The sequence below is a fragment of the Coenobita brevimanus genome, chromosome 72 (genome assembly GCF_032717465.1).
Source record: "Coenobita brevimanus isolate Jiangsu-jjx chromosome 72, ASM3271746v2, whole genome shotgun sequence".
In the NCBI taxonomy this organism is placed as follows: Eukaryota; Metazoa; Arthropoda; class Malacostraca; order Decapoda; family Coenobitidae; genus Coenobita; species Coenobita brevimanus.
Genome location: NC_137025.1, coordinates 16,078,647 through 16,106,091, shown reverse-complemented (window position 1 = coordinate 16,106,091; position 27,445 = coordinate 16,078,647). Strand labels below are relative to the sequence as shown.

Sequence of the window (27,445 nt, the reverse complement as noted above, 5' to 3'; positions counted from 1 at the left end):
TGGTTGAGGGTGTCTATCGCAGCCCCGGGGTCGAGGGCTATGTGGCCGAACTGCGTGTACGAGACGTCGCCAGATCTTTGTAGTTTGGAAAACAAATGGGCGGGCATCCAATTTGGGCGGTCTTTGGCTTGCCACCATTGTAGTTGGCGGGGCGCAGATTGGATGGCACTCACGGGGAGTCTAGAGAAGGCGTCTGCGTTTGTGTGGAGTTTCCCGGGTCGGTACGCGATATCAAAGTCGAACTCTTCCAAGGTCTCCCTCCAGCGGATCATCTGTGCATTTTTGGTGTCAGATTGGCGGAGCCATTGTAGTGATTGGTGATCAGTGATGATGGTTACGTGGGTGCCCGCCAGGTATGCGCAGAAGTATTCAAGTGCCCAGATGATACCGAGGCACTCCCGTTTTGTGGCTGCGTAGTTTCGTTCTGCCTGATTGAGGGTATGGCTGGCACAGGTGATGATGTGCTCCCTGCCATCTTACACCTCTGCTAATACTGCGCCTATGGCCACCAGCGAGACGTCAGTGTAGAGGCAAAATGGGATGGTGTAATCAGGGAATGCCATGACAGGGGATGTGATGAGCTTGTCTTTGAGGGTCCGGAAGGCTTGTAGGCATTCCTCAGTCCAGGTGAAAGGCTCCCCCTTCTTGGTGAGATCATGTAGTGGTTTGGCGATGGCAGCGAAACCTTTTACGATATGCCGGTAATAGGAGGCGAGACCTATGAAGGTGCATGTCTCGTTCTTGTCTCGCGGCAGGGGGAGGTTGGCTATAGCTCTAAGCTTCTCTGGGTCTGGTGCAATGCCTTCCTCTGATATGATGTGTCCCAGGAAGGAGATGGATCGCTGGGTTAAAACACATTTGGATGGCTGGAGTTTAAGCCCAGCGTGACGTATTCGGGAAAAAACCTGGCGGAGGCGGTGAAGGTGGTCAGCCAGGTCCTGCTGAATACAATGATGTCGTCAAGGTAGGCGAGGCAGATTTCCCAGGTGAGGCTGCTGAGGACGGACTCCATGAGGCAGGAGAATGTTGCTGGGGCATTGTAGAGGCCGAAGGGGAGCTCGTTGAATTCATAGTGCTTCCCGTTGCTGGTAAAGAAGGTGGTCTTTTGTCGGTCCTCTGAGTTTACGGGGACCTGCCAGTATCCCGATTGTAAGTCTAGGGTGGAGAACCAAGAGGCCCTGTAAAGGGAATCCAGGGAGACGTCGATCCTTGGTAAGGGAGTGGCGTCCTTGATAGTGACATCATTTAGGCGACGGTAGTCCACTCAGAATCTCAGCGTCCCATCTTTTTTTTTTTACGAAGACGACAGGAGAGGACCATGGGCTGGTGGATGGAGATATTACACCGGCATCTAACACGTCCTGGACCTGCCAGTCTTTCTCGGCCTGTTGCGTGGGTTTTTTCCGGCGAGCAGGTTGCTGGATGGGGGGGCCAGTCGTGTGTATCTCGTGGGAGAGGACAGTGGTGTGGCCGATGTCGGTGGGTCCTGCCGAGAAAATGTCCTGAAAGTCCAGGAGGAGTCACAGGTCGGTGGTTTGTTGAGGGGAGAGGTGGTCGGGGAGTTAGGGGATGAGGTGATGGGGACGGCGCAGGGCTCTGTCTCTTCCATCTCGCCAATTACTAGACCCTTGGGGAGGGTGAGGGGGGAGGCGGAGAGATGAGCCGCACGGACTGCAGCGAAATGCAGGGGGAGGAAGGTGGGGGAGAGGAGGCAGGAGGCGATGGTGCCCGCCGGGGTAGCTGGGGAGAAGACCACGTGGGTGCCGGCGGGTCGGTTCAAAGGGAGCCATGTCTCGTGGTGGGGGGGGATGGTTATGGTGGAGGATAATGTAGCTGGGAAGGTGGGTGGGGGTGGGGTAGTGGGTGCAGGGGCGGGACTAAGGGGTGGGGGGGTGGGAGGGGGGAGGGGGGGAAGAGGGAAGGGGGTCTACGGTGTGGCACGTTCACAAAACTTGAGGGGGGGATCTGGTGCCTTATGAAAATGCAACCGCCTTCCGTGACAGTCATGTTAGCACGGAGTTTCTGCAACAAATCTAACCCCAGATACCCATCGTAGGCACAGCAAGAGGAGTCAGATATAACAAATTGGTGTTGGGCGGTTGCTTTTTGGTGAGTTTGGACACGAAGAGCACGGGTTTCCCCACGGATGGGCAGGGGGCCGTCCCCTGCATCTACGAGGTGGGGCGAGGTGGGGAGGAGAAGGCCGAAGGCTCTGGCGTGACGGGAGTAGAAGTGATGGTATAAGCACGATCTGGCTGCTCCCGTATCAACCAGCAGTCGAGCTTTCTTCCCATTTAACTTGGCCTTGTTGTAGACCTGGGGATGGTACTTGTGTGATGTGGCCCCCGCCACCGTGGGGAGGTGCGGGGGTGGTCCTAAAAATCCAGTTGAGGTGAGATGGCTTCCCCCCTCGCTGCCTATGTCTGGTTTGTCAGCATCGGGGGCTTATATGGGTGGGGAGGGTTTGTCGGGCGGGTCATCTTCGATGGCCGACACTTTGCGGCGCCCTTGGTTAGCAACTCTTCACCGAGCGGCCTGTAGTTGCTCTCTGATATCATGTATGGGGCAGTGGTGACTGCATCCCATGAACTCCCAGGGGTTGATGGAGATGAGATTGGACGTTTCCCTGGGAGTAGGTTGCTTCCTCGTGGGCGTGGCTCGGGGAAGGGCTGGCGGTTCCTGGGGCGGCAGTTGTGGGGTGGGTGTTCAGGGTTTGTTGGGGGGCGGCTTGCGGGTGGGGATTCTGCTCACTGCCCCTATCTGTTGGAGCACGGAGTGGGCGGCGAGTAGGCACCTCACCAACTGGATATCTTTGTCAGTATCCCCAGTCGGGTCGTAAATGGTAAAATATTCCCTGACCACACTGGGGAGTATTCGTAGGAGGGTATTAAACATATGTTGGTCCCGGGTTTGTGGGGCTGCCTCCGGGTAGGCAGTGGCAACGAGGCACTGCGTTTGGATGAGGGTGTCTTCCAAGTTCCCGTCGTAAGTTATTGCATCTAACTGGGAGAAGGCGACAACATTCCCTAGTGAGGGCGTGATGGCTTGGGTCATGATTTGCCGATATTGATCCCATTTCAGCTCCGGGACTATTTTTGTGGCTATGCTCGAGACAATTTTGCCAGGGTGGGGGAGTGTGACCGCTATCTCTTTGCGATCATTCTCAAAGCTTATGTCTAGAATGGCTTTTATCATAGCCATACCTGTATATGTGTGTATATCATAGAGTTCGGCATCGAACTTTGGGAGTTGAACGTGTGGTTTGGCCGCCATGATTGCAGAATTTCCGTTCCTTGCCGTTCTACCACCAGGTCAAGAACCACCGCTGGCCACCAGTGTTATGCAGCATATTCTGTGTCCCGACTTCTCTGGTCCAGTTACGGTGTAACTCTGGGTCCTTAATTCCTGACCGGGTCAGCTCTAGCAAGGAAGGGAAAACACAAACACCACGGGTAGACAAATACACTAGTATATTAATAAAGAACAATTACACACACACAGTGTTCTGTGATCAGAGTCGAAGTTACACAGTGCTCTACACTGATCTTTATCTCAATCACTTGTCCATCTAGTTCAGCATCTTTGTCTCACATCTGGGCTATTTCTCTCACCATATCACAAGCAATATGTCACCAATATAGGTAGTACATTAACATAGACAGATGGACATATAACACAACCCAGTATACCCACAGGGACAATTCTTAAGCCTAGGTGCTCGCAGGACATAGACGGGTCCTAACTAATACATCATCTCCGCGTGATATATACTAAGTTAGCTTCTATACAGGTGTCACACAGGCTGAGAATATACCATAGGTCACACTGGGGGCGTGGAGGGGAGAGGGCCTTAATGAGGATAGGGAGGGTTACTCTCTGGGTAGTCAGACTGGAGATAGGGAGGAGAAGGGAGGGGGGGGGGATATAGCCTGAGATCTTGCTGTGTTATGTGAATTATGCGGGCTTGTCTGTCACTCTCCAAGAGAGGGGGGGGGGTCTCAACCTGGGGCTGGGGCTATATGTTATTCTTTAACTAATCAACCAAACAATTATAATCATAAACGAAATTAAAAGCCCCCCCAAATTAATAAACATACAATATGGCATCAACCACTTAAATCTCTGCTGACCCATAACAGAAATTACTAGTTTTGGAGTCCTAAGAGTTAAAGACATAATCAACACTTGAAGGTAGAAATACAAGGTAACGAGCAGACCCACGCTCGTGATTCACAGGGGCTCGATTCATCAACGGGGGGGAGATACTATAGTTGGGGGGGGGGAGGAACATGCCACGTATGAGGATAGGAACACAGGATAATGGTTTGTTGATAGTTAAGTGAAGGGGAGGGGGGTCCACGACACTGGGGAGGTATATGATCATGAGACCTGTCACTCATGGTTCTGACGGAGAGGAGGCCACGGCCCCTGGGGGAGAGGGCCTATGCAGGGAGCTCCAAGTGGCGGCCGGGCGTGAGAGGCAGGCAGTCCGGGGAGCTGTACAGGACAGTGGGGCCCGGGGAGTTGCCACTAGTCTAGGAGTAATGGGGTGGTGTCTGGGGCAGCTTCCTCGTCGCGTCGTCCCTGCAGGAGGCAGGGCTCTCGAGACTGTGTCCGAAAAGGGCCAGAAGTCGGGCAGTGTGCCGTCGGCCTTTGGTTGTCGTCGGGGTCCGGGAGAGGGCCTGGTGGAGTCCCGGCCCGAGTGTCGGCTGGGAGGAGGAGGATGCCGAGGTAGGGCAGCCTATACCCCGGTCCGGGGTGGCTGTCAGGAGAGAACTGCGGCCGCCTGCGTCGGGGGAGGCCCTTCAGTCTTGGCGAGCGCCTGGGGAGGCCCACTGGTTCTGGGGACTGCGGCCTCTGCTACAGGAGGAGGCCGACAGGGGAGAAGCTGCGGTCTCTGGTCCTGGGAGAGCTCATCAGTGTTTGGGGTGACCCGGGCTGCAGGGACCTGACTCCGGGCCTCGGGGGCATCTGGTCTGGTCTGGACTCAGGAGGGGAACCTGTAGGGGAAGAAGCTCCAGCCCTCCAAGGAGAGAGCTGGAAAGAGTGGCACCTCGCTCTAACACCAGGGCGGTGGGGCAAGCCAGAGGTGACTTCTTCCATCAGGCGGCCCCGTTGGACACTGCCTGTGCTCCTACGTGGAACAGGGGTACGAGGGCACTGCAGGCACTCCTGTCGTAGGGCTAGGGCCTCCTGCCATGGAGACGTCGGGAGGAAGAGGTCGGACGTACACTCGGCTAGTGCCGCAGCTCCGACAGAACATGCCCTCCCTACGTCAGGTTGGGGTTACCTGTCCCAGGGACGTCAGGAGGAAGAGGCCAGACATACACTCTCAGCTAACGCCACAGCTCTGACGGAGCTTGCCCTCCTTCCATCTGGGAAGGTCCTGTGCCTGTACTGTCGGGAGGAAAAGGCCGTACATACTCTCTTGGCTTTCACTGCAGCTCTGATGGAGTGTGCCCTCCTTCAGTCTAGGCAGGGGAACAGCAACCCTAGAGGTTCCTCCTGAGTCCTCCCTGAAATAAGGGGCCGATCCAGAAGACTTGGTGTCTGAGGGTGTGCCTGGGAGCTTGCCACTGCAAGTCCCACCTCGATTCTGTCGGGCACTTCCTCTGCTGGAGAGTAGTGTACTTTTTCCGTACACTACTGGGTGGTCTAGCTGCGCGGAAGAGCTGCGCCGGGTCACGAGGGAGATGTGTCATTGCTGCCATGACACCCGTCCAGGTAAGTCAGCCCCTCCGATGTCTCCCTGTGGGGTGGGTGTCACTTCCTCACTCTTTCCTCCTGGGGTGGTGGTGTCGGGCTCATCCCGCCGTGCTGGCATTTCAATAACAATAATAATAATAATAATAACAAGCAGTGAAACGCCTTTGTTGGCGAGGTATACGAGGAAGGCCATTTGAATCCGAAAGCAATGAATTGTCGCTGTACACCCCGAGGATACCTAGAGTATATTGATGGCTAGCTACCTTTTAAATTTCATGCCTTTACAACAAAACTGTTTGGCCTATGGCCCTCTTTTGAAGATTTTTGATGTGCTTTTGGCACGTGCCACGTACCACATGCACCACCTGGGTGTGATAGAGCATGTCAAAAACAAGTCTTAAAGAACTGGACTATCACATGGTGCAAGCCACACAGTGATCGGCCCTGTGGTTGTTGAGATATAAGCTTCTCAAAAGTGTTGTGATCGGGCCGGGCCGGATCAGGCCGCTCGTACGTGAGAAAAATGAGAGACTCGCGAGGGCTTTGCCCTCACTGGTAATAATAATAATAATAATAATAACAATAATTATATAAATAATAATAATAATAATAATAATAATAATAATTATTGCTACTACTACTTCTACTACTACTACTACTGCTATTATTACTATTACTACTACTACTGCCACCACCCACTGCCCATTGAGTGTATCCTGGGATATCATCCTTCCACATCCACCACCATTGCGCTTATGTGGCATTTACGTGTACACTATACTGTATACTAGCTTCTTTTATGACACTGTAATATTGTTTTGGAATTCTTTCATATTGGAATATATATCACAGGACTGTGTATGCAGAGTCCATGTTTTGCTTGAATGCACAGGAAGAAACTGCACATCTACATTAATTAATTTTGGTGTAACAAATTGTTGCTAGTAGTTTTTTTTCTTTTATATATATATATATATATATATATATTAACATCAGCCACACAAACTGACCACTATATAATCAGCCTGTAGACATGCTGGATTTTTTTTTTTTTTTTTTTTAACCCCTGCTCTGTAACATAACATAAAACAAAGATTAAATGGAAGAGCATACTATAAGGGATGGCATTTTTTTTTTTTTTTTTATTGGTAACTTGGAATGACAGTACGAGCGTGACTCATTCCTGTAAAGATACAATTAGGTAAGAACAATTAGATAAGAACACACACACACACACACACACACACACACACACACACACACACACACACACACACACACACACACACTGCATCTCTCATCTTCACCAGGCCATGTGTACTAATGTGGGTGTGGTGTATGTTGCAGCTGTTGTGCGTATATGCGTGACGCAGACGGGGGACCAGGTGTGTCAAGATATGGTGAACGACCCGGCCGCCAGAACACTATCTCTAGAGTGTGTCAATGGCAGGGACAGGTAAACCACTCACTCTCTGTCTATAACCAGACAGTTTAATTCCATAAGGGGTGCCCACAAACAAATTGCCTCCATGTCGCCCTGTCCCTTGCCATTTCACTGCCCTCCTCCAACTTACACCCCTCTTTCATATACAGTACTTCTCTACTCCATTCCTCCATCCCATCCTTGGTCTGCCCCTCCCTCTCCCCCAGAAACCACTTATAACATCATATTCTAAGTGGGGTTAGAGGCTTCGTAACATCTTTTGTGTAGTGATTAATTAAATGCACAGTGTATTATAGCTTAACATTCTTTCTGTGTTAAATGCAGTATACTGTATATGTTTTTAGTATTGCACTGTACTTGGTAAAGTGCAAGATTGTTAGTTGTAGCACCGAAAATAGTCAAGGAAGAGATGCTTGAAGTCTCCTTTGTGATACAGGCCATTTTGCAGTGCAGTGGGACAGGTACATATATAGCTTGATTAATGTAACCCCTTCAGCCAGAGTACGTCATTTTTATTTTATCTGTGCTGCTACCAGAAAATTTTATTAAACTTGTGAGAACACACTAGTAATAAAGGTATTGACAAAGGCTACATTTATCCTACTTGTAATTTTCCAGTCCGTAGTCTCACCAAACTAATATAATCGTCTGGTGGCTACATGAGCAAAACAGATATTACATCTCTGAGCTATTGACAAAGGCTACATTTATCCTACTTGTAATTCCCCAGTTCGTAGTCTCACCAAACTAACATAATCGTCTGGTGGCTACATGAGCAAAACAGATATTACATCTCTGAGCTAAAGGAGTATAGCTGCACAGCTCTCTCAATAGCATATACTGAGTTCGATTTAGTATGTGTATTATCCGTGGAAAAAGAAAAAAAAAAAAGGTGACTCGTGTAGAGCTGACAACAGACATAAAACGTACGATAAAACAAGGGACAGCGACATTACTTTCCTCTCTAAGGTATCATATCAGAGGGCATCATCTGTGGGTGGAGCAGCATACCAAGTCTCTCTCAGGAAAGAATATTGGCCAGTATAATTAGTGAGTAGCAGAGTTGAAATATTAGGCCAACTCTTGTTTTTAACTGTACTTACAGGTACTGTAAATCAAAATACTATATACAGTACTGTATCACTGTCATCAAATGTAAAGTAGAATGTATCTGCAGTCCATTGCATAGGAGAATTACACTTAAGCAAGGTACATCCTTTCATACCTGTGTGTAATTCTATTTTGAAATGGACTATTATATTATTATTATGGTATGTCAGATATGGGTGTCTGAGGAAGGTGATGGAGAAAGAGGCAGACGTAACATGGGGATCCGGGGAGGACGTCTTCCTTGCCAGACAGCTGTATGGCGATCAACTCCATGTCTTGGCAGAGATGAGGATAACTGAAGAGAAGGATTGTAAGTTTGAATCTCTGTTTCCTTGTAGAATAATCTGGAATATATGGTTGCTACCTAGTACCATATATCTAGAACATATGCTATCTTTTATGATACTTCAGAATACAGTACCAGTATATACTATCTATCTATCTATCTATTGCCAGACGCCTCAATCCCGTTTGGGGTGGCCACAAACAAATCGCCTCCACGTCACCCTGTCCCCCGCCATTTCACTGCCCTGCTCCCAACTCACACCCCCCTCTCTCATATACCTCTCCACCCCATCCCTCCATCTCATCCTCGGCCTCCCCCTCCCTCTTCCCCCCTCCACCTCACTCACATACACTCTCTTCGTCAGTTTTTCACCCTCCATCATCTCCACATGGCCAAACCACCTCAGTGTATTCCTCCTAACGCTTCCCATCACATCCACATCCACACCACAACGCTCCTTTATATCCTTATTTGTCAGCCTGTCTCTCCATGTGACTCCACAGGCTTCTCTTAAATAACTCATTTCCACTGCTCTCACTCTTGACTTGTGTCCTTCCAACAACGTCCAAGCTTCACTTCCATATGTTAGAGTTGGTATCACAATACTGTCATGTAGTAACTTTTTCACTTCCATGCTGACTTCCCTGCTTCTTATCACTGCTTTCAAAGAACCAGCAACCTTTCTTCCCTCCTGTACCCTTTCAAGCACTTCACCCTCCAAACCTCCATCCTTACTCATCACACTACCCAAGTACTTAAACGTACACACATTTTCCAATTCCTCACCATCCAATCTCGCTGTACATTCACTGACTTCACCTCTCTCAAAGACCATCACTTTACTCTTCCCTACATTCACCTTTAGATTCCGTTTCTTACACACTCTCCCAAACTCATCCACCAAGCCTTGCAGCTCTCCTTCGTCTTCACTCAGTAACACAGTATCATCTGCAAACAACAGTACAGTGAGTTTCCAAACACTATACTCTCTCACTAGGGCCACTCCAACATCCACTACCCTACCTTGTACCTCTTTTATTACCCCATCCATGTACAGATTGAACAACCATGGAGACATGACACATCCCTGTTTCAACCCAACCTTCAAAGAGAAAAATTCACTCAGTTCACCATCCACACGTACTGCAGCCTTCGCACCATCATACATACTCTTCACAGCATTCAACAACTTCCTATCTACTCCATATATTCTTAATACTTTCCACAATCCTTGTCTATCCACCTTGTCATATGCTTTCTCCAAATCCATGAAAGCCGCATAGAACTTCTTTCCCTTCTCTAGAAACTTTTCCACTAAAGATCTGAGAATGAATATCTGATCTACACAACCTCTTCCCTTCCTGAAGCCTCCCTGTTCTTCTCCAACTAATTCCTCTGTTCTTTCTCTGACTCTGTCAATAAGTATCCTACCATACACTTTTCCTATTATACTAAGAAGACAAATGCCCCTGTGATTACCACACACTTCTTTTTCCCCTTTTCCTTTGTACAAGGGAATAATTATACCTGACTTCCAATCCTCTGGGTCTCTACCTTCCTCCCAGGCCAATCTGCACATTTTCCACATCCATTCTACTACTATCTCTCCCCCATGCTTCAGCATTTCACCACACACTCCATCAATTGCTGGGGCTTTCCCCAATTTAACTTTCTTCATTGCTTCCACAACTTCTATCCTACTGCTTTCTTCCTGTCTTCTCACCTCCCTCCTTCTCCCAGTCATTCCCCAGCCACTTATACTTGCATTACTTCCATCCTCTATGTTCAAAAAATTCCTTAAAGTGTTCTCTCCATCTGCTCACTTTTTCTCCCTTCCCCGCTAGTAATCTACCATTTTTATCTTTCACTCCCCCGCTAACCTCACTTCCACCCTGTCTTACTCTCTTCACCTCATTCCAGAACATTTTCTTACAGTCCCTCCACTTTACACTCAAATTTCTTCCAAATTCCTCATCCACTCTCTTCTTACTCTCTCTTACTAGTCTTTTCACCTCTCTCTTTCTTTCTACATATAACTCTCTCTTCCGCCTCTCAACTTCTTCCACGTCCCTGTTTCTCATCCATTCATTGTATGCTTTCTTCTTTTGTGCCACAGCCTGTCTCACCTCTTCAGTCCACCACGCTGTTCCTTGCACCCCCCTCCGTCTTCTCTTCCTCCCACACACCACATCACATGCTGCACATATTTCTTCTGTGGATATCCTGCACACACCTTCCACATCCCCCATCTGCTCCAATTCATATTTGCCCAATCGTTCCTCCACTTCTTTCTTATACTCTGCCTTTTCTCATCCTCTTGTAACCTTTCTACTCTCCTTGGAACTACTCCTTCCTCTCGTCTTTCCCTTCTTCTATTTCTCCATCTTTTTGGGATCCTAATTCTGGCCACCACCAAGTAGTGGTCAGAAAGTCCACTCCTCCAGCCTCTATAAGGTCTTGCATCCGTTACACATCTTCGCATCCTTTCATCCACACACACATAATCAATCATTGCCTTCCTTTCATTCAGTTCACCACCCACCCTTCTCATTACACGCCATGTATACCTGTGGATCATTTTATGCCTGAAGAGGGTATTGGCTATCACCAACCCCCTCCCAGCACAAATGTCCACTAACGCACTACCATTCTCATCTGTCTCAGCAGGCACACCCCACTCACCAACTATTCCATCCACCTTCACATTCCCTACTTTACCATTCATATCACTGATCAAAAACACTCTCTCATTCCTTCCAAACTTTTCCATGCACACTTCCACATTTGTCCAGAACTCTTCTCTCACTCTGCTAGCACAATCTTGCATTGGCACATACACACACACAATTGCCCCCATTTGTATTCCAACTTTCAACCTTACCCACACAATCCTTGACCCAAGTGATCCATATTGTCTTATGCTCCTCTTCCATCTTTTACTCACAACTATACATACGCCCTCTTTTGCCCTCTCATTCTCACCTACTTCTGCATATATACCCCATCCATACTCCCATTCTCTCACACTTTCACCTCCCCATTTTGTTTCAGTTATTCCACATACTTCCACTTTCATACCCTCAGGCACCTGGACAATCTCTCTCTCTTTCACCTCATCATTCGCATCTCTTACATTCCATGTTGCCATTACCAAGTCCTTTGTCCGGTCCTGGGTCGTCATCGTTTGGTCAGTCCTTGTCCGAGGCTTCTTGTTTGTCTTTTTAGTTAGTTGTTTTCCGGGAAGGGGCACTAACCCTCCGCCAACCCTTTTAGTTGCCTTTTACGACAAGCAGGGATACTGGGAGAGTATTCTTGAAAAACCCCCCTACCCCCAGTAAAATTCTAAAACTTATACTACCATGTATGATACAGTAATCTAAAGCAGTCATATAATTAACTCCTTCATTTTAATTATTTATATACAGGTATTTTCGAATTAATTCATACCCTCTCCAGAAAATGTTATTCACCACAGGATAAACTTTTCAGACTAAAAGGGTTAAGTACAGCATTCAGTGATCCCTTCACTTACCATATGTCTCCTCCAAATTGAAAACAAACCATTCTGTAGAAAACAAGGATACTGTAAAATAAGAAGTAACTTGTCAGACTGAGGGTGTAATCCAGCTCCTAATTTCTAACTCTTATTTATTGAACACCAGCAATTAATTGATGTAATTAGCCTACATCTCACTCTACATAGTGTAGCTAGCAGTCATACAGAAAGGCCAGACATGTTCCCTCATCACATAGTCCAGAAATTATTAAGTACAGTATGAGGACTTGTCTACACACTTAAGCTCTCAGTTTTAATGTCTTCATTATGAGTAGCATTTTAAAATTTTCTTGCAGCCCTTTATAAGAATGTTCATAGTAAATCCTTATTATAAGTTGCCTTTTTTCAAGCTTTTTTTTTTTTTTTTTTTTTTTTTTTTTTTTCTGTGAAGTCCACAGTCAGTTACAGCAAAAATACCATATTGAATTGCCAGTGCCTACCTACAGTATAGGTATATACTGTAGCAGATTTACCATTTTTCCCTAATTTATAATTCCAGTTGCGTGGAAAAAATATGATATTTTATATCACATCCCATACACATAATGAGGACTTCCTGCACAATATATGTACTCTAATGCATTGTGCTTGAAAAGTACCTGTACTATCATTCCACACACTACAGTATACATAGGTTAGTCATGGTCAGTAGTCAGTTTACACTTCTTTGCTTCAGACTTATGAAATAAGACTCCAGTCCTCTCAGTTACATTAGTGAACTGGTTAGTTTGCCAGGATCTCAGTATGTTTGGAATTAATAATGAAATAGTGTAAAGGAAGTATAAATACATCTGCACTTAAGTCTATACAGTCCTGGCTGAATATTCGTACTTAGGTGACAGAGTAATAAAATGGCATAAGTTGCTTGAAAAGGACCATCATTTGCACTTAATATAGTACTGTACCGTGGTACAGGTACTAGATTTATGTGTTATTCTATAGTACTGTATATCATTGTTTGTTCATATATAAAGGCTCCAGTGTGCTTTATATAAAGGTTCCAGTGTGCTTATGTGTGTCAGCTTTTGTCACCTAATGGAGACTCTCAATGCTGCTTGATCTCTAGCAGCCTCTCTAGTCAGTCCCTTATTCCTGAGGTCACACTCTATGACCTTATCCTAGTTTTATTTATTTATTTATTTATTCATTTTTTTTTTTTTTAGTCTGCTTCTTGCAACCTATCCTTCATTGTTCATACCTCTCACCCTCTGCACCCAGTTGTCATCCTTCGTCCTCTCCACATGCCCAGTCATGTTAATCTACTCCTTCTGTCACAACACTAATACAGTCAAGTCCCATCCTTCCTCTGAACTCGTCATTTGCATTCTTAATCCCCATAGACCAGTCATTGAAGGATGCATTACACCTCCATCTAATCATTGTCATCTATCTATGTTTGAGTCTAGGAATATCTTCCTCTACTGCCCACTACACCGTACCAATAAAAATTACACTCCTAACAAATGCTGCATACAATAACCCCTTAACATAGAGGGAGAGCCCTGTCAGTGTTAGGAGAGGCATCAACCCCCTAAACTTCTTCTAACCATTTCTCACCCTAATCACAGAGCTTGCTCCTGCTCCTGTTCCACCTCCAGTACATATCATGGCCCCCGGACAGCAAAACTCCTTCGCACATTTAAGAGACTCTCCAGCCTTTCTGCTTCTGCATGCACTCCCTTTCTGTCTTTCTGCCTCTGCATGCACTCCCTTACACACTGCACACATGAAATCAACAATATTTTGCAACCTATCTGTAATACCATAATATTTCTTATGCTCTCACTTATAAACAGACACTGTGCAGGATGGAGTTACGTCCCACACCCATGTAGCAACTGTGCAGGATGGAGTTACTTCCCACACCCATGTAGCAAACTGCACATGGCCACATTCCCTATGCTTTGCAAATACCGCATTTCGTTTTATCTACATTTACTCTCAAACCTTGGTACCCCATTCTATCTCTCCACCTCCCACATATGTTTTCCACCACCCTCTCATTCTCTGCAACTGTTATTTTTTTTAAATTGCTGATTTGTGCTAACTGCTTGTTTGTTAAATTACAACGTTCATATTTAATACCACTTGCAGAAGCTTTTCCTTCACCACTGGGCCCAGCAAAGCAAAAGAGAGATCCTAAATTATACTCAAACCACCTTCATCTTACCAGTCTCCGTGAGCCAGTGCTGTGCACAAGAAAGGACTATTATACATGCATTATATCTAATGCTGAATAGTAAAACTGTCTTTGACAGAAGAGTGTATATTGAACCACCACCTGCCAGGGACAGCTCTTACCCACCAAATACCCATGGAAACACATTAGTCTGTCACCCAGTACTGAGAGAACAAATTAACCAATACCATAGCAAACTGTGTCCTTGTTTTCATCATCAGTATTTTCCTCCTCCTCCTTTTCATCATATCTTTGTTATCAAAAGAATCTTCCTCATCTGAAACTCTTCCCTTTTCACTTAAAATCACCACAAAATTGTTAAGGTACCTGTACCTCATGACTGGGTCCATGTGATGATTCATAATGCAGAGGAGTAAATGTGAGATGTTCACTCAAAGGCTGCACCCTCTGATGAACAGCTATTGCAGAATAGTGGCATCCTGGGGTTCAGTAAGGATTTGCCACTCGTATGCTAGGATCTCAGCAGAGTAGACTAAGGTTTAGGTTAAGGGTCACCTCTCAGTCCTCTCAATGATTTAGTTTTCCATCTACAATTAATGTTTATAATCCTTTTGAATACCCTGTATGAGTATCATTTGTGACTTTTCTGGAATACCTCATAATAGATCATGGTGATTACAGTATACATGTTTCAAAAGCAAATGTTGAGTGTATGGACGCAGGGGTAGTGAAGCGGCCTAGTGTGTACAGTCAGTGACAAAAGTTTGCTTACTATTCTACTGTGTCTACCTTTGTCTACCATTTTCCTCCCTGTTGCATCATATCTAAGAAAATCGTCTATGAGAAGAGAAATAAACAGAACCTCTCTCCATTGAGGAGTATTTGCCAGCAGAAGAAACTGACTGACATGCAAAAAAGATGAAATATTAGGCAGGCTACATTCATCAATTGTACAGTTGCGGACATATCAAACGGAAACACCCTGTCCACCAGCGAGGTGGTGTAATGCTCGCCACATCTGGTAACACTGATAAGTATGGAACTTCACCAGGTTTTGTTCGGTCACTAGGATGAACCAAATGCGGTCATCATTGGCACTGTGCCTAGTTATTGGTGGTATATAAACAATGTCCCGCCTACCAGTACATACTGAAAATAACAACATTTTGTGAATATGGTAATAAAATAATTTCACACCATCCATATTGTATTTAATTCACATTAAACACACACATTTCTTAAATATGACTTTCGACAAACATCACAAACCATACAACATTTACTGTTGGCCAGGATATAAGCCGTTATAACATTATCTGCATTTCTGCACCTGTCATAATCATAAAACTACCGTGACCCCCCTCCTCCCTGGCTGTCAACCTGAAATTGGTAGACCTCATTAATCGACGCAATTTCAATATATGTGGGACCACAGGAGGAGGCAGGCTGGGATTCCTGGGAAACAGGAGGAGGGAGTTGGGTGAGAAGGGGACAGTAGTGGTCTGGGTGGTGAGAGGGGGGGGGGGCCCTACAGAAGATGAGTGATGGGGTAGGAGAGAGTGAACTGTGGCAGGAAGCTTATGGATAAATGATATGCTGGTGACATGGTGCCAAATCAGCTACAGTTTAATGTTGATTTGGATGGATAAATGATATGCTGGTGACATCGTACCAAATCACCTACAGTTTAACATTGATTGTGGAATTTGACGGTCAGCCCGTTAAACGTTATGCAGACTTTGGCATGTTACCTAGTTTGCCAGCATGTTTTGTTGTATCATCTTTAGGACGACCTACGCCCCGCCGGGTGGCACATTACACAAACCCTGCAATATTAGTGTATGGTGACGACTGTGTCATCACATAGTGATATATGAATCGCCCCAAGAATGTTTGTCTGATGTCACACCTGTTGTTACAGTGATTGGGAGCTATTCCTGTCGCATGTACGTAATAACGTCATGGATGACGACTGTGTTGTCAAAAGCTGAGGAAGGGGAGAAAGGAATTTTTTTCTTGCAAAAATAAATAATAGTCAACAGTAGTGATTTGTGCGTATGGTTCTCATTAAAATCCGTATGGCACTGATGTAAACGAAAACATGATTTACTAGGGAGGACTGGACTGGGTTCCAGAACATAGGTGGCAATACTGAAGTGGACTAATACCTGGGTAGAGAGATGTCTTAACTGCTGTATCACACGATCTTTATGTCAGATTACTGTTAACCTTATACTGATAGAGTAAATCGTGGTATGAAGGATGTGTAACTGTTAACCCCTTCACTCACGATGACTCAAAATGAGTCAAAATGGCGTGAGTCTGAAGAGGAACCGATGACGCACTTGTCAGTGTTGGTCCAAAAAGATGCCGATTAGGCAATTCTGGAAAAAAATATTCAACAAAAATTATGTTTTAGCATGAAATGTGCCAATATTTGGTGCATCATAGGGGAGGGTGTCTATTTCCAGGCCAACACTCTCAAATAGTTGGCATTCTCTTGGTTTTCTGTTCCGGGGGGAGGGGGGGGCACGCTCGATTTTTGGTGATTTACTTGAAAACTATTGGTCTTATCGGAATTCCAAATGAAAGCTCATGAAATTCTGCATCTAGACGTATGCTTAGCTCTTGCATTATGCAGGCAAAATTTTGTGCTAGAGTGTAGGGCAGTTATTTTCACTGTTGAACAGTAGTATTCTCACCACATTTTGGTATTTTCACAGTACTTTTACTCATCAGTTTTGTGTGTTTTTATTAGCTTATTGTATAGCATAAACTTTAGGGAAGATGATGGTATACAGTTTGTACCATTATACAGTGGATTCTCAAATTTTGACAGTTTAGAATTTGACTAATCAAATTTCGATGCATTTTGGAGTGGTCCGCCTACCTCACTTTTTGATGCAAAGTCGCATATTTCGATGCTCTCAAGGGCCCGACTCCAATCAAAACAAACCGTGCGTGAGGCAATGTTCTATTGTCGCGGCCATCTTGTGACAGTCCTGCCCTCTACAACCAAGCACCACAGTTTCAGCCTGTACCTTCCACGTGTGGGTGTTCATTTCGCTGCAATTTCGTTGTATTTTTGTTGTATTTTCGTTACAACTTACATGTTCCAAGATGGCAAACAAGAGTAGTTCTTCGGGTAGCAGTGGTAATGGACGAGAACGGCCTGGCACCTCTAAATCTTTGCAGCCAAAGGAAAGGGAATACGGGAAGGGGGAGAAATACACCAAGTATACACTTGCTGACAAGGCGAAAATCCTGGAGTACCTGGATGAGGGTTTGACTGCTGTTGAAATCCGCCGTCTTACGGGAGCACCTGAGAGCACAATTCGTACCCTGAAGCAGAAGAGAGCTGATGTGAAGACGCAGATCAACATTGAGAAGAAGTTTTTCGGACTTGGCCAGAAAAACATTAGTGCTGACACCACCGAGTTCTCCAGGAGTATAGCTGTTATGAAGGGTTATCTGTTGCGCTGGATGACAAGGAAAATGGCTTGTGGTGCAAGTGTGTCTGGTCTTTTGCTTCAGGAACAGGCACTCAAGATCTATGCTGCAGTGTGCCGCAAGAAGAGCATCGCATCACCACCTTGCTTTATGGCTTCAAGTGGATGGTTAGCTGACTTTAAAAGGCACTGTGAGGTGAAGCATGCCTGCTTTCTTGGCGAGGCTGCCTCGGCTGATGAAGAAGCTGCGTCAGCTTTCACTTTGGAGGCCAAGAAGCTGGTGGAAGACGGCGACTACAGCTATGGCCAGGTGATATTATTGTTGCCTTTTATTATTGTTTCTGTAAATACATGTATCAGTAACAAGGGTTATCTATAAATATCAGGAATGGATGCATTAAGATATTTACTCCCCCAAATTGATAAATTCAGTATCTGCCACGGAGTAGAAATTAGCTCTTAAATTCAATACCATTGATAATGTGTGATGCAGTGATAATGATAAAACAGGCAGTAAGTTGCTCATGAAGTCTCTGAAGTTGTGTGCTGTATGCTTGAGGCAGGTAAGGAATGGTAATAATGCAGAATATGTATACTGTATACAGTTTTCCATCCATCATTTCATACATTATGGGTAACTACTGCAGCTGCAGTACATTACTGTAGGAGAATTATTCACTACAAATGACATCCTGTACTGTATAGCATTGCACATATCAATAGATTTCCTACAGTAAAAATTACAGTACAGTATTTTATCGGCAGGCTTGATACTGTGACTAGCTAGTGTTACCTATAGTTACTGTACTATAGTGTGGAGTGCTAAAAAATTTATTTTTCCTACTGTTGGCAGGCTTTGTATATAATGACTAGCTAGGGTTACCAATACTTACTCTTCTGTACTGTGCTGTACTGTTGTGTGGAGTACTAAAAAATTTATTTTTCCTACAGTTGGCAGGCTTGATATAATGACTAGCTAGGGTTACCTATAGTTACTGTACTGTGCTGTACTGTGGTGTTTCATTTCGTTTTTGAAGGCTCCAACATGTTTGCGTGCGTCGACCTTGGTCACCTAATGTCGGCTTTCCATGCTGCATGATCTGTCACAGCCTCCCTGTTCAGCCGCTTAACCCTGAGGTCACGCTTAATGACTCATCCCACGTCATTCTCGGTCTGCCCCTCACAACCCCACCCCCAGTATTAACACTTCTCACCTTCTGTACCCAATTATCATCCCCCATCCTCTCCACATGCCCAAACCATCTCAATCTGCCTCTTCTCATCACAACACCAATACACTCCAGTCCCATCCTACCTCTCAACTTTTCCATTGTAAACCCAGTCCCCCCAGGCCTTGCACGCAGAGACGCACTGTACATTCACCTAATCATTGTCATTTCCGTACGTCTGAGCCTGCAAATATCCTCCTCCTTTACTGCCCAGGTTTCACTACCATACAGCATTACACTCCTAACATATGCTGCATACATAGAACCCTTAGCACATAGGAAGAGTCCTCTCAATGTCAGGAGAGACAATAGCTCCCTGAACTTCTTTCAACCACTTCTCACCCTAGCCACAGAGCTAGCTCCAGCACCACCTTCAGCACACAACATGTCTCCCAAATAACAAACTCTTCCACACACTAAGAGACTCACCAGCAAGTTCAATCCTTTCACGCCTAACAATCTCCACCTGCTCTCCCCGACACGCCGCACACATAAAATCAGCATTATCACACAGTCTTCCTCCAATACCACTACATCTCTTGTGCACCCATTTATCAAAAACACTACACCCTTGTGGCAGATCACACATGGCCACTCTCCCTCATCTTTCACAGTGCCACCACCAACCCTAGATATCATCACTTTTGTTTTATCTGCATTTACCCTTAAGCCCTATACCATCTCTCCACTTCCTAAATCTTTCCGCCCTTCTCCCTTTCGTTCACTGCAATCAACACCAAATCATCAGCATACAGCATCTCCCACGAGAGTCCGTTTCTGAAGTCCCGTGAGAGGACTTCAGGTACCATGATAAACAACAAGGGACTCAAAACTGACCCCTAATGCACACCAACATTCACAGAAAACTCATCACTCAAATCTCCATTTGTTGTTACCTGGGTGCAAGCACCCACATACATAGCCATAACCCCCATAACCAGCCACTCCTCCAAACCAAGCTTTCTCATTGCCCACTTCGTCACCTCTGTAGGGACTCTGTCAAAAGCCTTTTCCAAATCAACAAAAACAAAATACAGATCCCTTTTCTTCCCAACATATTTTTTCTGAAGCTGTAGAACAATGAATATGGCATCAGTGGTCCCCCTGCCTGGCATAAACCCAAACTACATCTCATCAATATTCACTCTGCCTGGCATAAACCCAAACTACATCTCCTCAATATTCACTCATTTTCTAATCATACCTTCTAGAACTCTCTCCATTACCTTCATTACCTGATCTAAGAGCTTTATACCTCTATAATTTCCTCTTTCCAGGGCATCACCTTTCCCTTTATACACATTTACAATTACACTCTTCAACCAATCATCTGGGACAACGCACTTACATACTGTATAATCATAATTTATCAGGTCAGCGACTAACCTCACCCCTATATCTCCTGAGGCCTTCAGCATTTCAGAAGTCAACCCAGACACACCTGCTGCCCTCCCCATCTGCATGCTTCCTATTGCCTCACTCACAGTAGCAGCGTCAATCAACAGCCAAGGGCCAAACACTGGATCCGCTGGCTCCAAACCTTCCCTGTCCCAGTCAAACTCCTCACTCAACAACCGGTTATAATGCTCTCTCCATGCATCTTTACTCTCCCCACTGTTCACCACTACCCTTCCTTCATCATTCTTCACACACTGCTCACCTATAATATCCCGATTATCCCTCTTCATCTGATCTGTCACCTTAAATATCATATATTTCCTTTCCTCAAGATTTAGGTTATCAAGTAAAAGCCTCTGTGACTCAGACTTCGCCCTGTACCCCTCGCTTCTAGCCCAACGCTTAGCAGCCAAGTATTCCTCCTTGCTACCACCCTTCTTCCATTCACAGAAAAGCCTTCGTTTTTCCTTAACTGCAGCTTCTACACCCTCATTCCACCAAGTTACTTTATGTCTTGGTGGGCCTCTTGTCCAACCACATATTACATCAGTAACTCTTAAGAGGTTGTTTTTGAGGGCTCTGTACTGTTCATTAATGCCTCTGTCTATGGCTCCCTGTTCAGCCACCACTCTCCTCATCTCACTATAGAAGGCATCCCTTACTACTTGGTGTTCTGGCTTCCATATTTCCTCCTGGGTACACAAGTCCTCTTTTTCGTCACTCGTTCCTTAAGCACCATATCACAAATCAATAGTTTGTGCTGCTGCACACACTCCTCACTTCCTATAACTTTAACATCCCTCACTAATATCCTATCAGCCCTCCTAACCAGAAAATAATATATCTGACTGCTGTTTCCCCCACACTCATACGTAATTGATCTACTTTCTCTTTTCCTAAAATGTGTGTTGCACACAATCATGTTTGTTGCCTCCCCAAACTCAGGTATCCTTTCCCCTTCCGCATTCTTTATACCATACGTACATCTCCCATGTACTCCTTCATAACCTTGAGCTGCTTCACCTACATGACCATTTAAGTCCCTTCCCAAAACCACTATCTCATCATCCTGCATACCACTTACTACACGTATCAAGTCATCCCAAAATCTGTCTCTCTACTTCATCCAAGCCTGCCTGTGGAGCATTTGCCAATATCATTGCAGTTATCATTCCACCAACCAGAATTTTCACAACCAATATCCTATCACTTACTCGCATAACATTCGTAACATACTCCACCCATTTCTCCGCAACCATCACACCAACATCCCCATATCAGTCGGTTCCCCCCCTGCCAAAACAACTTATAATAGCAATCCTTCCCAACAATCTTTGTGGCTGATCCACCCCTATACCAGACTTCCTTCAAACATGCCACATCCACTGACCTCCTACTGAATGCCTCAACAACTTCTCCCGCTCTTCCCCTCAAACTTCCCACATTCCATGAACCCACCCTCATCCCCATAGGCGATTTAATGTCCTCAGCCTTGCTTTGAAGCTTATTTTTAGTCATAGTCAGTATTAATAAATGGGGTAGACATACCACAGGCCCCACTCAGTGCAAAGTCCCAGGTCCAGGCAATGGATCTGAATTATAATCAAACATATCTCTATGTTTTATGTGCTGATCAAGTGTCCCTGTGTTTGTACAGCTCTGTGGCGGTACATTGGTGTGGCGGTGGTACGGAAAGGGAAGATTACCAGCCTGGCGGACCTCTCAGGATCAAAGTCATGCCACACTGGATACAGAAGGAATGCAGGCTGGAACATACCTTTCTCTCATGTAAGTACTGTACACACATAGTGAATGCCAGTAACATGGGCGATCAGTAGTAAAAGTACATGCATATTAAAGTTCATCATTATCATACATGTAATTCATCATCATTACTGTCACCATGGTTAATGTTACATCATCATTATCTCATAAATCATTATTTTAGTAAACAAAATCAACATATATACGTGCATCATTGCCGTCATTCAGTTCCCATTTTCCATCATATGGGAAGAATCCATAAATCAGAAAAGTAGTCTAGCAAATAGGTTAGGCTGTCAGCATAATGTCCAGTGTTAACCCTTGAGCTGTGATGTACAGCAACAGCCATTCTGAAATGCACTGTGACATACAGCTCCAGGGTTGGGTTGAAAATTAATTTTCTGTGCATTGCTTTGGGGTGGATTGTTGACGAATGCTTGAAATATTTCATAAGGAGGCATCTGGAGCCTGTTCAGCCATTCATAGCCTGCCCCCATGTGCGTCTTATTGGGCACTGTTTGGTATGATGGAAGGTCGAGGTATGACTTACCAAAGCTACACCAGGATAGGTAGTGCACTGATTTTGTGTTCAATAATATTTATGCATTCACTTTTTCGTGCAGTACTTAAAAAGTGCATTTATGATAATATTTCAGGTAGCTGCATTTTTGCCTAGGTCCTACCTTCAAAATACTGTACTGAAATAGCCAGTCTATTTACAGCCAGACTATTGTACATATTGCCCACAAAATTGCACACCCATTCTCCAGCATGCATTCTTCAATATATTACCCATAAAATTGGTCTTTTGGAAAAAATACAGCAATATAGATAGAGTGAATATTTTTCAGTGGTCTGCAATTACTCAACTTCAAACATTGTAGTAGTTAAAGTATGGCATATATCAATCCGAAAATGGATATATGGTACTTATACGCTATCACAGCCTCAATCATTTGGCATGACAATATATATATATATATATATATATATATATATATGGGATGAGCTTTAGTGGTAGGTGGTGGCGACCATCATCCACTCACTTCGTGTAGTGCTGCTTTCTTCTTCCTTCATCTTTATCATTCTTTTTCTGTGTCTGCCTTCTTCTTTTCCTATTTCTCCCATTATTCCTGTCACTTTTTCTTATCGGTACTCTCCCTTCATCTACAGGTGGCTTAACATTCAGTGATAAGCCAAATGGCTTGCTGTAAGCCAGGAAACCATTTACAGTGCTGGCTGGTAACCATATAACCAACCTATATGAGTTCTCCACGTGTCAACAAGTGGGTAGGTGGAGGGCTAGTGCCCCTCCCCATAAAACACCTGATTCAAAGTCAAATAACCACCCTTTACGGGATTATGGTGTCTGGCTGTAGATAGATTGATAGATAGCTAGATAGACTTCAAATTTCCAGACTCATCAGTCAAATCTATATAAGTCTGCTTTCCCTCCAAATGGTTAAGAAACATTATTAACATGGTCATTCTTAACCATGTCTTGTAAAAAGATTAGAGATTTATGTATAAAACATAAAAATAATACATAGCCATAAGTAAGCAAGGTGCATCCTGGTCACAGAAACCTTCTACACATACATTACACAACACAAGGGAATATTATATACAATTGGTTGTTCAATCTGTACATGGATGGGGTAATAAAAGAGATACAAGGTAGGGCAGTGGATGTTTGAGTGGCCCTGGTGAGAGAGGATAGTGTTTGGAAACTCCCTGTACTGTTGTTTGCAGATGATACTGTGTTGTTAAGTGAAGACGAAGGGGAGCTGCAAGGCTTGGTGGATGAGTTTGGGAGAGTGTGTAAGAAACGGAATCTAAAGGTGAATGTAGGGAAGAGTAAAGTGATGGTCTTTGAGAGAGGTGAAGTCAGTGAATGTACAGTGAGGTTGGATGGCGAGGAAATGGAAAATGTGAGTACCTTTAAGTACTTGGGGAATGTGATGAGTAAGGATGAAAGTTTGGAGGGTGAAGTGCTTGAAAGGGTACAACAAGGAAGAAAGGTTCCTGGTTCCTTGAAAGCAGTGATAAGAAACAGGGAAGTGAGCATGGAAGTGAAAAAGTTGGTGCATGACAGTATTGTGATACCAACACTGACTATGGAAGTGAAGCTTGGACGTTGTTGGATGGACACAAGTCAAGAGTGAGAGCAGTGGAAATGAGTTATTTAAGAGGAGCCTGTGGAGTCACATGGAGAGACAGGCTGACAAATGAGGATACAAAGGAGCGTTGTGATATGGATGTGGATGTGGATATGATAGGAAGTGTTAGGAGGAACACACTGAGGTGGTTATGCCATGTGGAGAGGATGGAGAGTGAGAGACTGATGAGGAGAGTGTATGTTGTCACGGGGGGATGTGAAATTATGAATTTTAAAAATGCTTAGATGTTACTGCAACAGCCAAGACAAGGGATTGACGTGAAAATCAAGCAGTAAGATTTACTTAATGGCAGCTTACTTCGCCGATTCTCTAAGGACGAGAATTTATAAACTTTCTCAACAGTACACAGCAGAGACTAATTACTCACGAGTGCTGTTTGTAGTACTGTTACCCTCTCGAGAAAGTGACTCCACCCCTGACAATCAGTAACTAATGCTAATAATAAGAAACAAGTTCTTGCCGGTGCCTTAACTCCTGGCTGGCACAACGAATTTAAGTTTGATACAAATGAACTGGCCTAGGTACCAGTTATGAATAATGTAAAGAGTTTGTGCAAACTAGGAGCCGCAACTAAAATAAGCTTAATGTGGAGAAATAAAACACGATTCTAATTACATTAAGCTCAAAGAAAAGAACTGTAAATTTATTGATTACAATGAAATAAATTTACGTTACATGAGTCTCAAAAATGAATTCAAAATAACAAGGAGAATGCACTCACTTGCTCATTCAAAAGCTAAATACACTTAAGCCTAGAAAAAACGAAAAGAAATACTGGTCAGTGGAGGGGAGCCGAGCGAAAAAGACTGGGCGCCTGTGCAGGACATCAGACGTTCCAATTCGCTGAGCCCGCTTCGCCAATTCACCGTCTAGGTGGAGATTCAGGAACCCGCTGTACAATGAAGACACTCTTCACGCTGGGCACAAATGGTCCTATTCTCGCGACAACTCAAAGCTGACTAACTTCAAACAGTTGAAAGGGGGCGAGAGATGGCTGTTTACGCCGGAAGTAGGCGTGGCCTAAGTCAATGGTCAACGAGAGAGGGTGAATGATATACGCTCACAATAAATCACTCAGTGAAGACACTAATGTCGTGGGTAAGAATGGTCACTTGTGAAACAGTGACAAATGTTCTGAAAACCATCCCAATCGAGTGAATACGAGGACGGTTGAACTGAGTGATGCGCAGTGGGAATTCCACTAGAATTCGTGGCTTTCTTACTGAAGTACAATGTCACTAATTTATAAATACGCTCGCGCGAATTCGTGACATTACGCCCCATCAAAATCAAATTTTTCTTCAGAAAAATTTTCAATATACAGTACATATAAATCCTACCTCAGTCACACAAGATTCACACTGTGGTGTGTGTACTATCCTGCTACAGGAGAAAATCACAGTTGCCCATGAGCGAAAAAACCTCGTATTTACGTTAATAGAAGCAAGCTCGAGGAAAAAACTCAGTGACGATGGTGAAAAATCCTGTACTCAGGTCAAACTGAGTGAAGAGTTCGCTTCATTTACATTAACAACTAATTGTCATGTAGCGTGATGTATGTAATACACGGTGTAGGTGTGACAGTTGTGGTGTAACTGTGCCTACGTTTAAAATTATATAATACAAATCAATAGTAAATAGAGACAATGAGGCAGAAGAGAAGAGGCGGCAGCATGCGGCAGAGACGATCAGCTGATCTGCACGACAAAATTGCTACACTCGCCAGCTGCACCTGCGAAAGCAGTCAAGGTGGAGCATCAAAAGTGTCAGTGCGACAAACAATTTTTATTAAATTACAATTTCTCTCTCTTTGCCTAGCAGTCTGTATATGCTACAAAGAGTACGCCCTAGCCAAAAATTTTAAGTGACAGCCAAACTTTGTACATTCGAGGTTACCATAATTTTCATATTGGATACATTATTAACCAGGAAACGTGGTCCCAGGACAGAATCTCAAAAGACCCTTATAGTTTACTGGTTAAACCCTAAACCTACATTATTATTAACCAGGAAATGTGGTTCCAGGACAGGGAGCCGAGCGAAAAGACTGGACGCCTGTGCAGGACATCAAACGCTGCAATTTGCTAGGCCAAAGGACCCAGTTTACTGGTTAAACCCTACTGTACACTTATGATTAACATTGGCGAGCTGAGAAGCCCTGTGCAATCTTGGGCAGGTCACATTTTAACACCCACCATGGGTGTGAACACTCATGTGAATACTGTGCATTCTCCGGGAATCCTCAGAGAGGCCCACAGCTTGAGACACCACAAGGTAATTCAAACACAGCCTCGGATTGTCCCTGCAGGGCTCTCAAACTTCCTCCTTAACCTATGGTACATGTGTATGTACAGGCCCTGGACATACTGTGTCCTGTGGGGCGAATGGCCGAGACATCAGGTCTGCACCCACATTACCACTGCCCTCTCTTTCAACTGACTCAGAGATTATGGGTGTGGATTCAAACAGCACAGGAAGGACACATCCCTGACTCCTTGTACGTTGACACACATTGCAGGAACGCACAAAGCTATCTATTTCTTGTCCCATTCCTGGCCAGAAAAAGTCAGTATGGATACGGCCCTGGGTTTTCCTTTTGCCCATGTCACCTCCTGAGGCTGAACAATGACCCCATTCTAACACTGCTTGGTGATACTTTGCGGGAACGACAAACTTCAGTCGAACCTCGCCCTGGGGTGTTCGTGACTCACGGTAGAGCTGTCCTTGTTTACGAAGGAACTTGGCTTGGCCTCGCCGTGAATACTTAATCACTCTACCCTTCCGCACGGCAGCAAGTGTTGGGTCAGAGTGTTGTTCTTGGACAACATCTTGACTACAAATCAGATCTTGTGGCGATCCAATGATCACCGGGGTGACACAGTTCGGAGCCTCAGCCATGGCTCGTGTTACTGCAGCCGAAGTCTGAGTAGCATCATCTATGGTGCAACTATACTTGGCACCTGGAATATTGCTTATGATAAGGTCAAATAAAGGTTCTGGCATGACAACTGCGACTGTCGTACCAGTGTAAAATGGAGATGCCACCTGAATACGTGCCTCAGGGAACAATCTCACTGATCCATCAATAAGCTGAGCTTGGATTTGTCGACCTGTGTATTCCTCAGGTCAAACTAGACTCTGCCTGACAGAGCAACCTGAGGAACCATTGTCTCTCAGGACCCT

The 27,445-nt window shown here is 44.9% G+C and overlaps 1 protein-coding gene across 1 annotated transcript in view; it reads left to right on the top strand.

Annotated features, from left to right (window-relative positions):
• LOC145407194 (transferrin-like) overlaps positions 1 to 27,445 on the top strand; it is a 320,468-nt gene that overhangs the window by 51,496 nt on the left and 241,527 nt on the right. Inside the window, exons 2-4 of the mRNA XM_080278231.1 lie at positions 7,054 to 7,162; positions 8,431 to 8,570; positions 21,976 to 22,106. Of these exons, the coding sequence (XP_080134357.1) occupies positions 7,054 to 7,162; positions 8,431 to 8,570; positions 21,976 to 22,106 (380 nt within the window). The remainder of the gene's footprint in view (positions 1 to 7,053; positions 7,163 to 8,430; positions 8,571 to 21,975; positions 22,107 to 27,445) is intronic.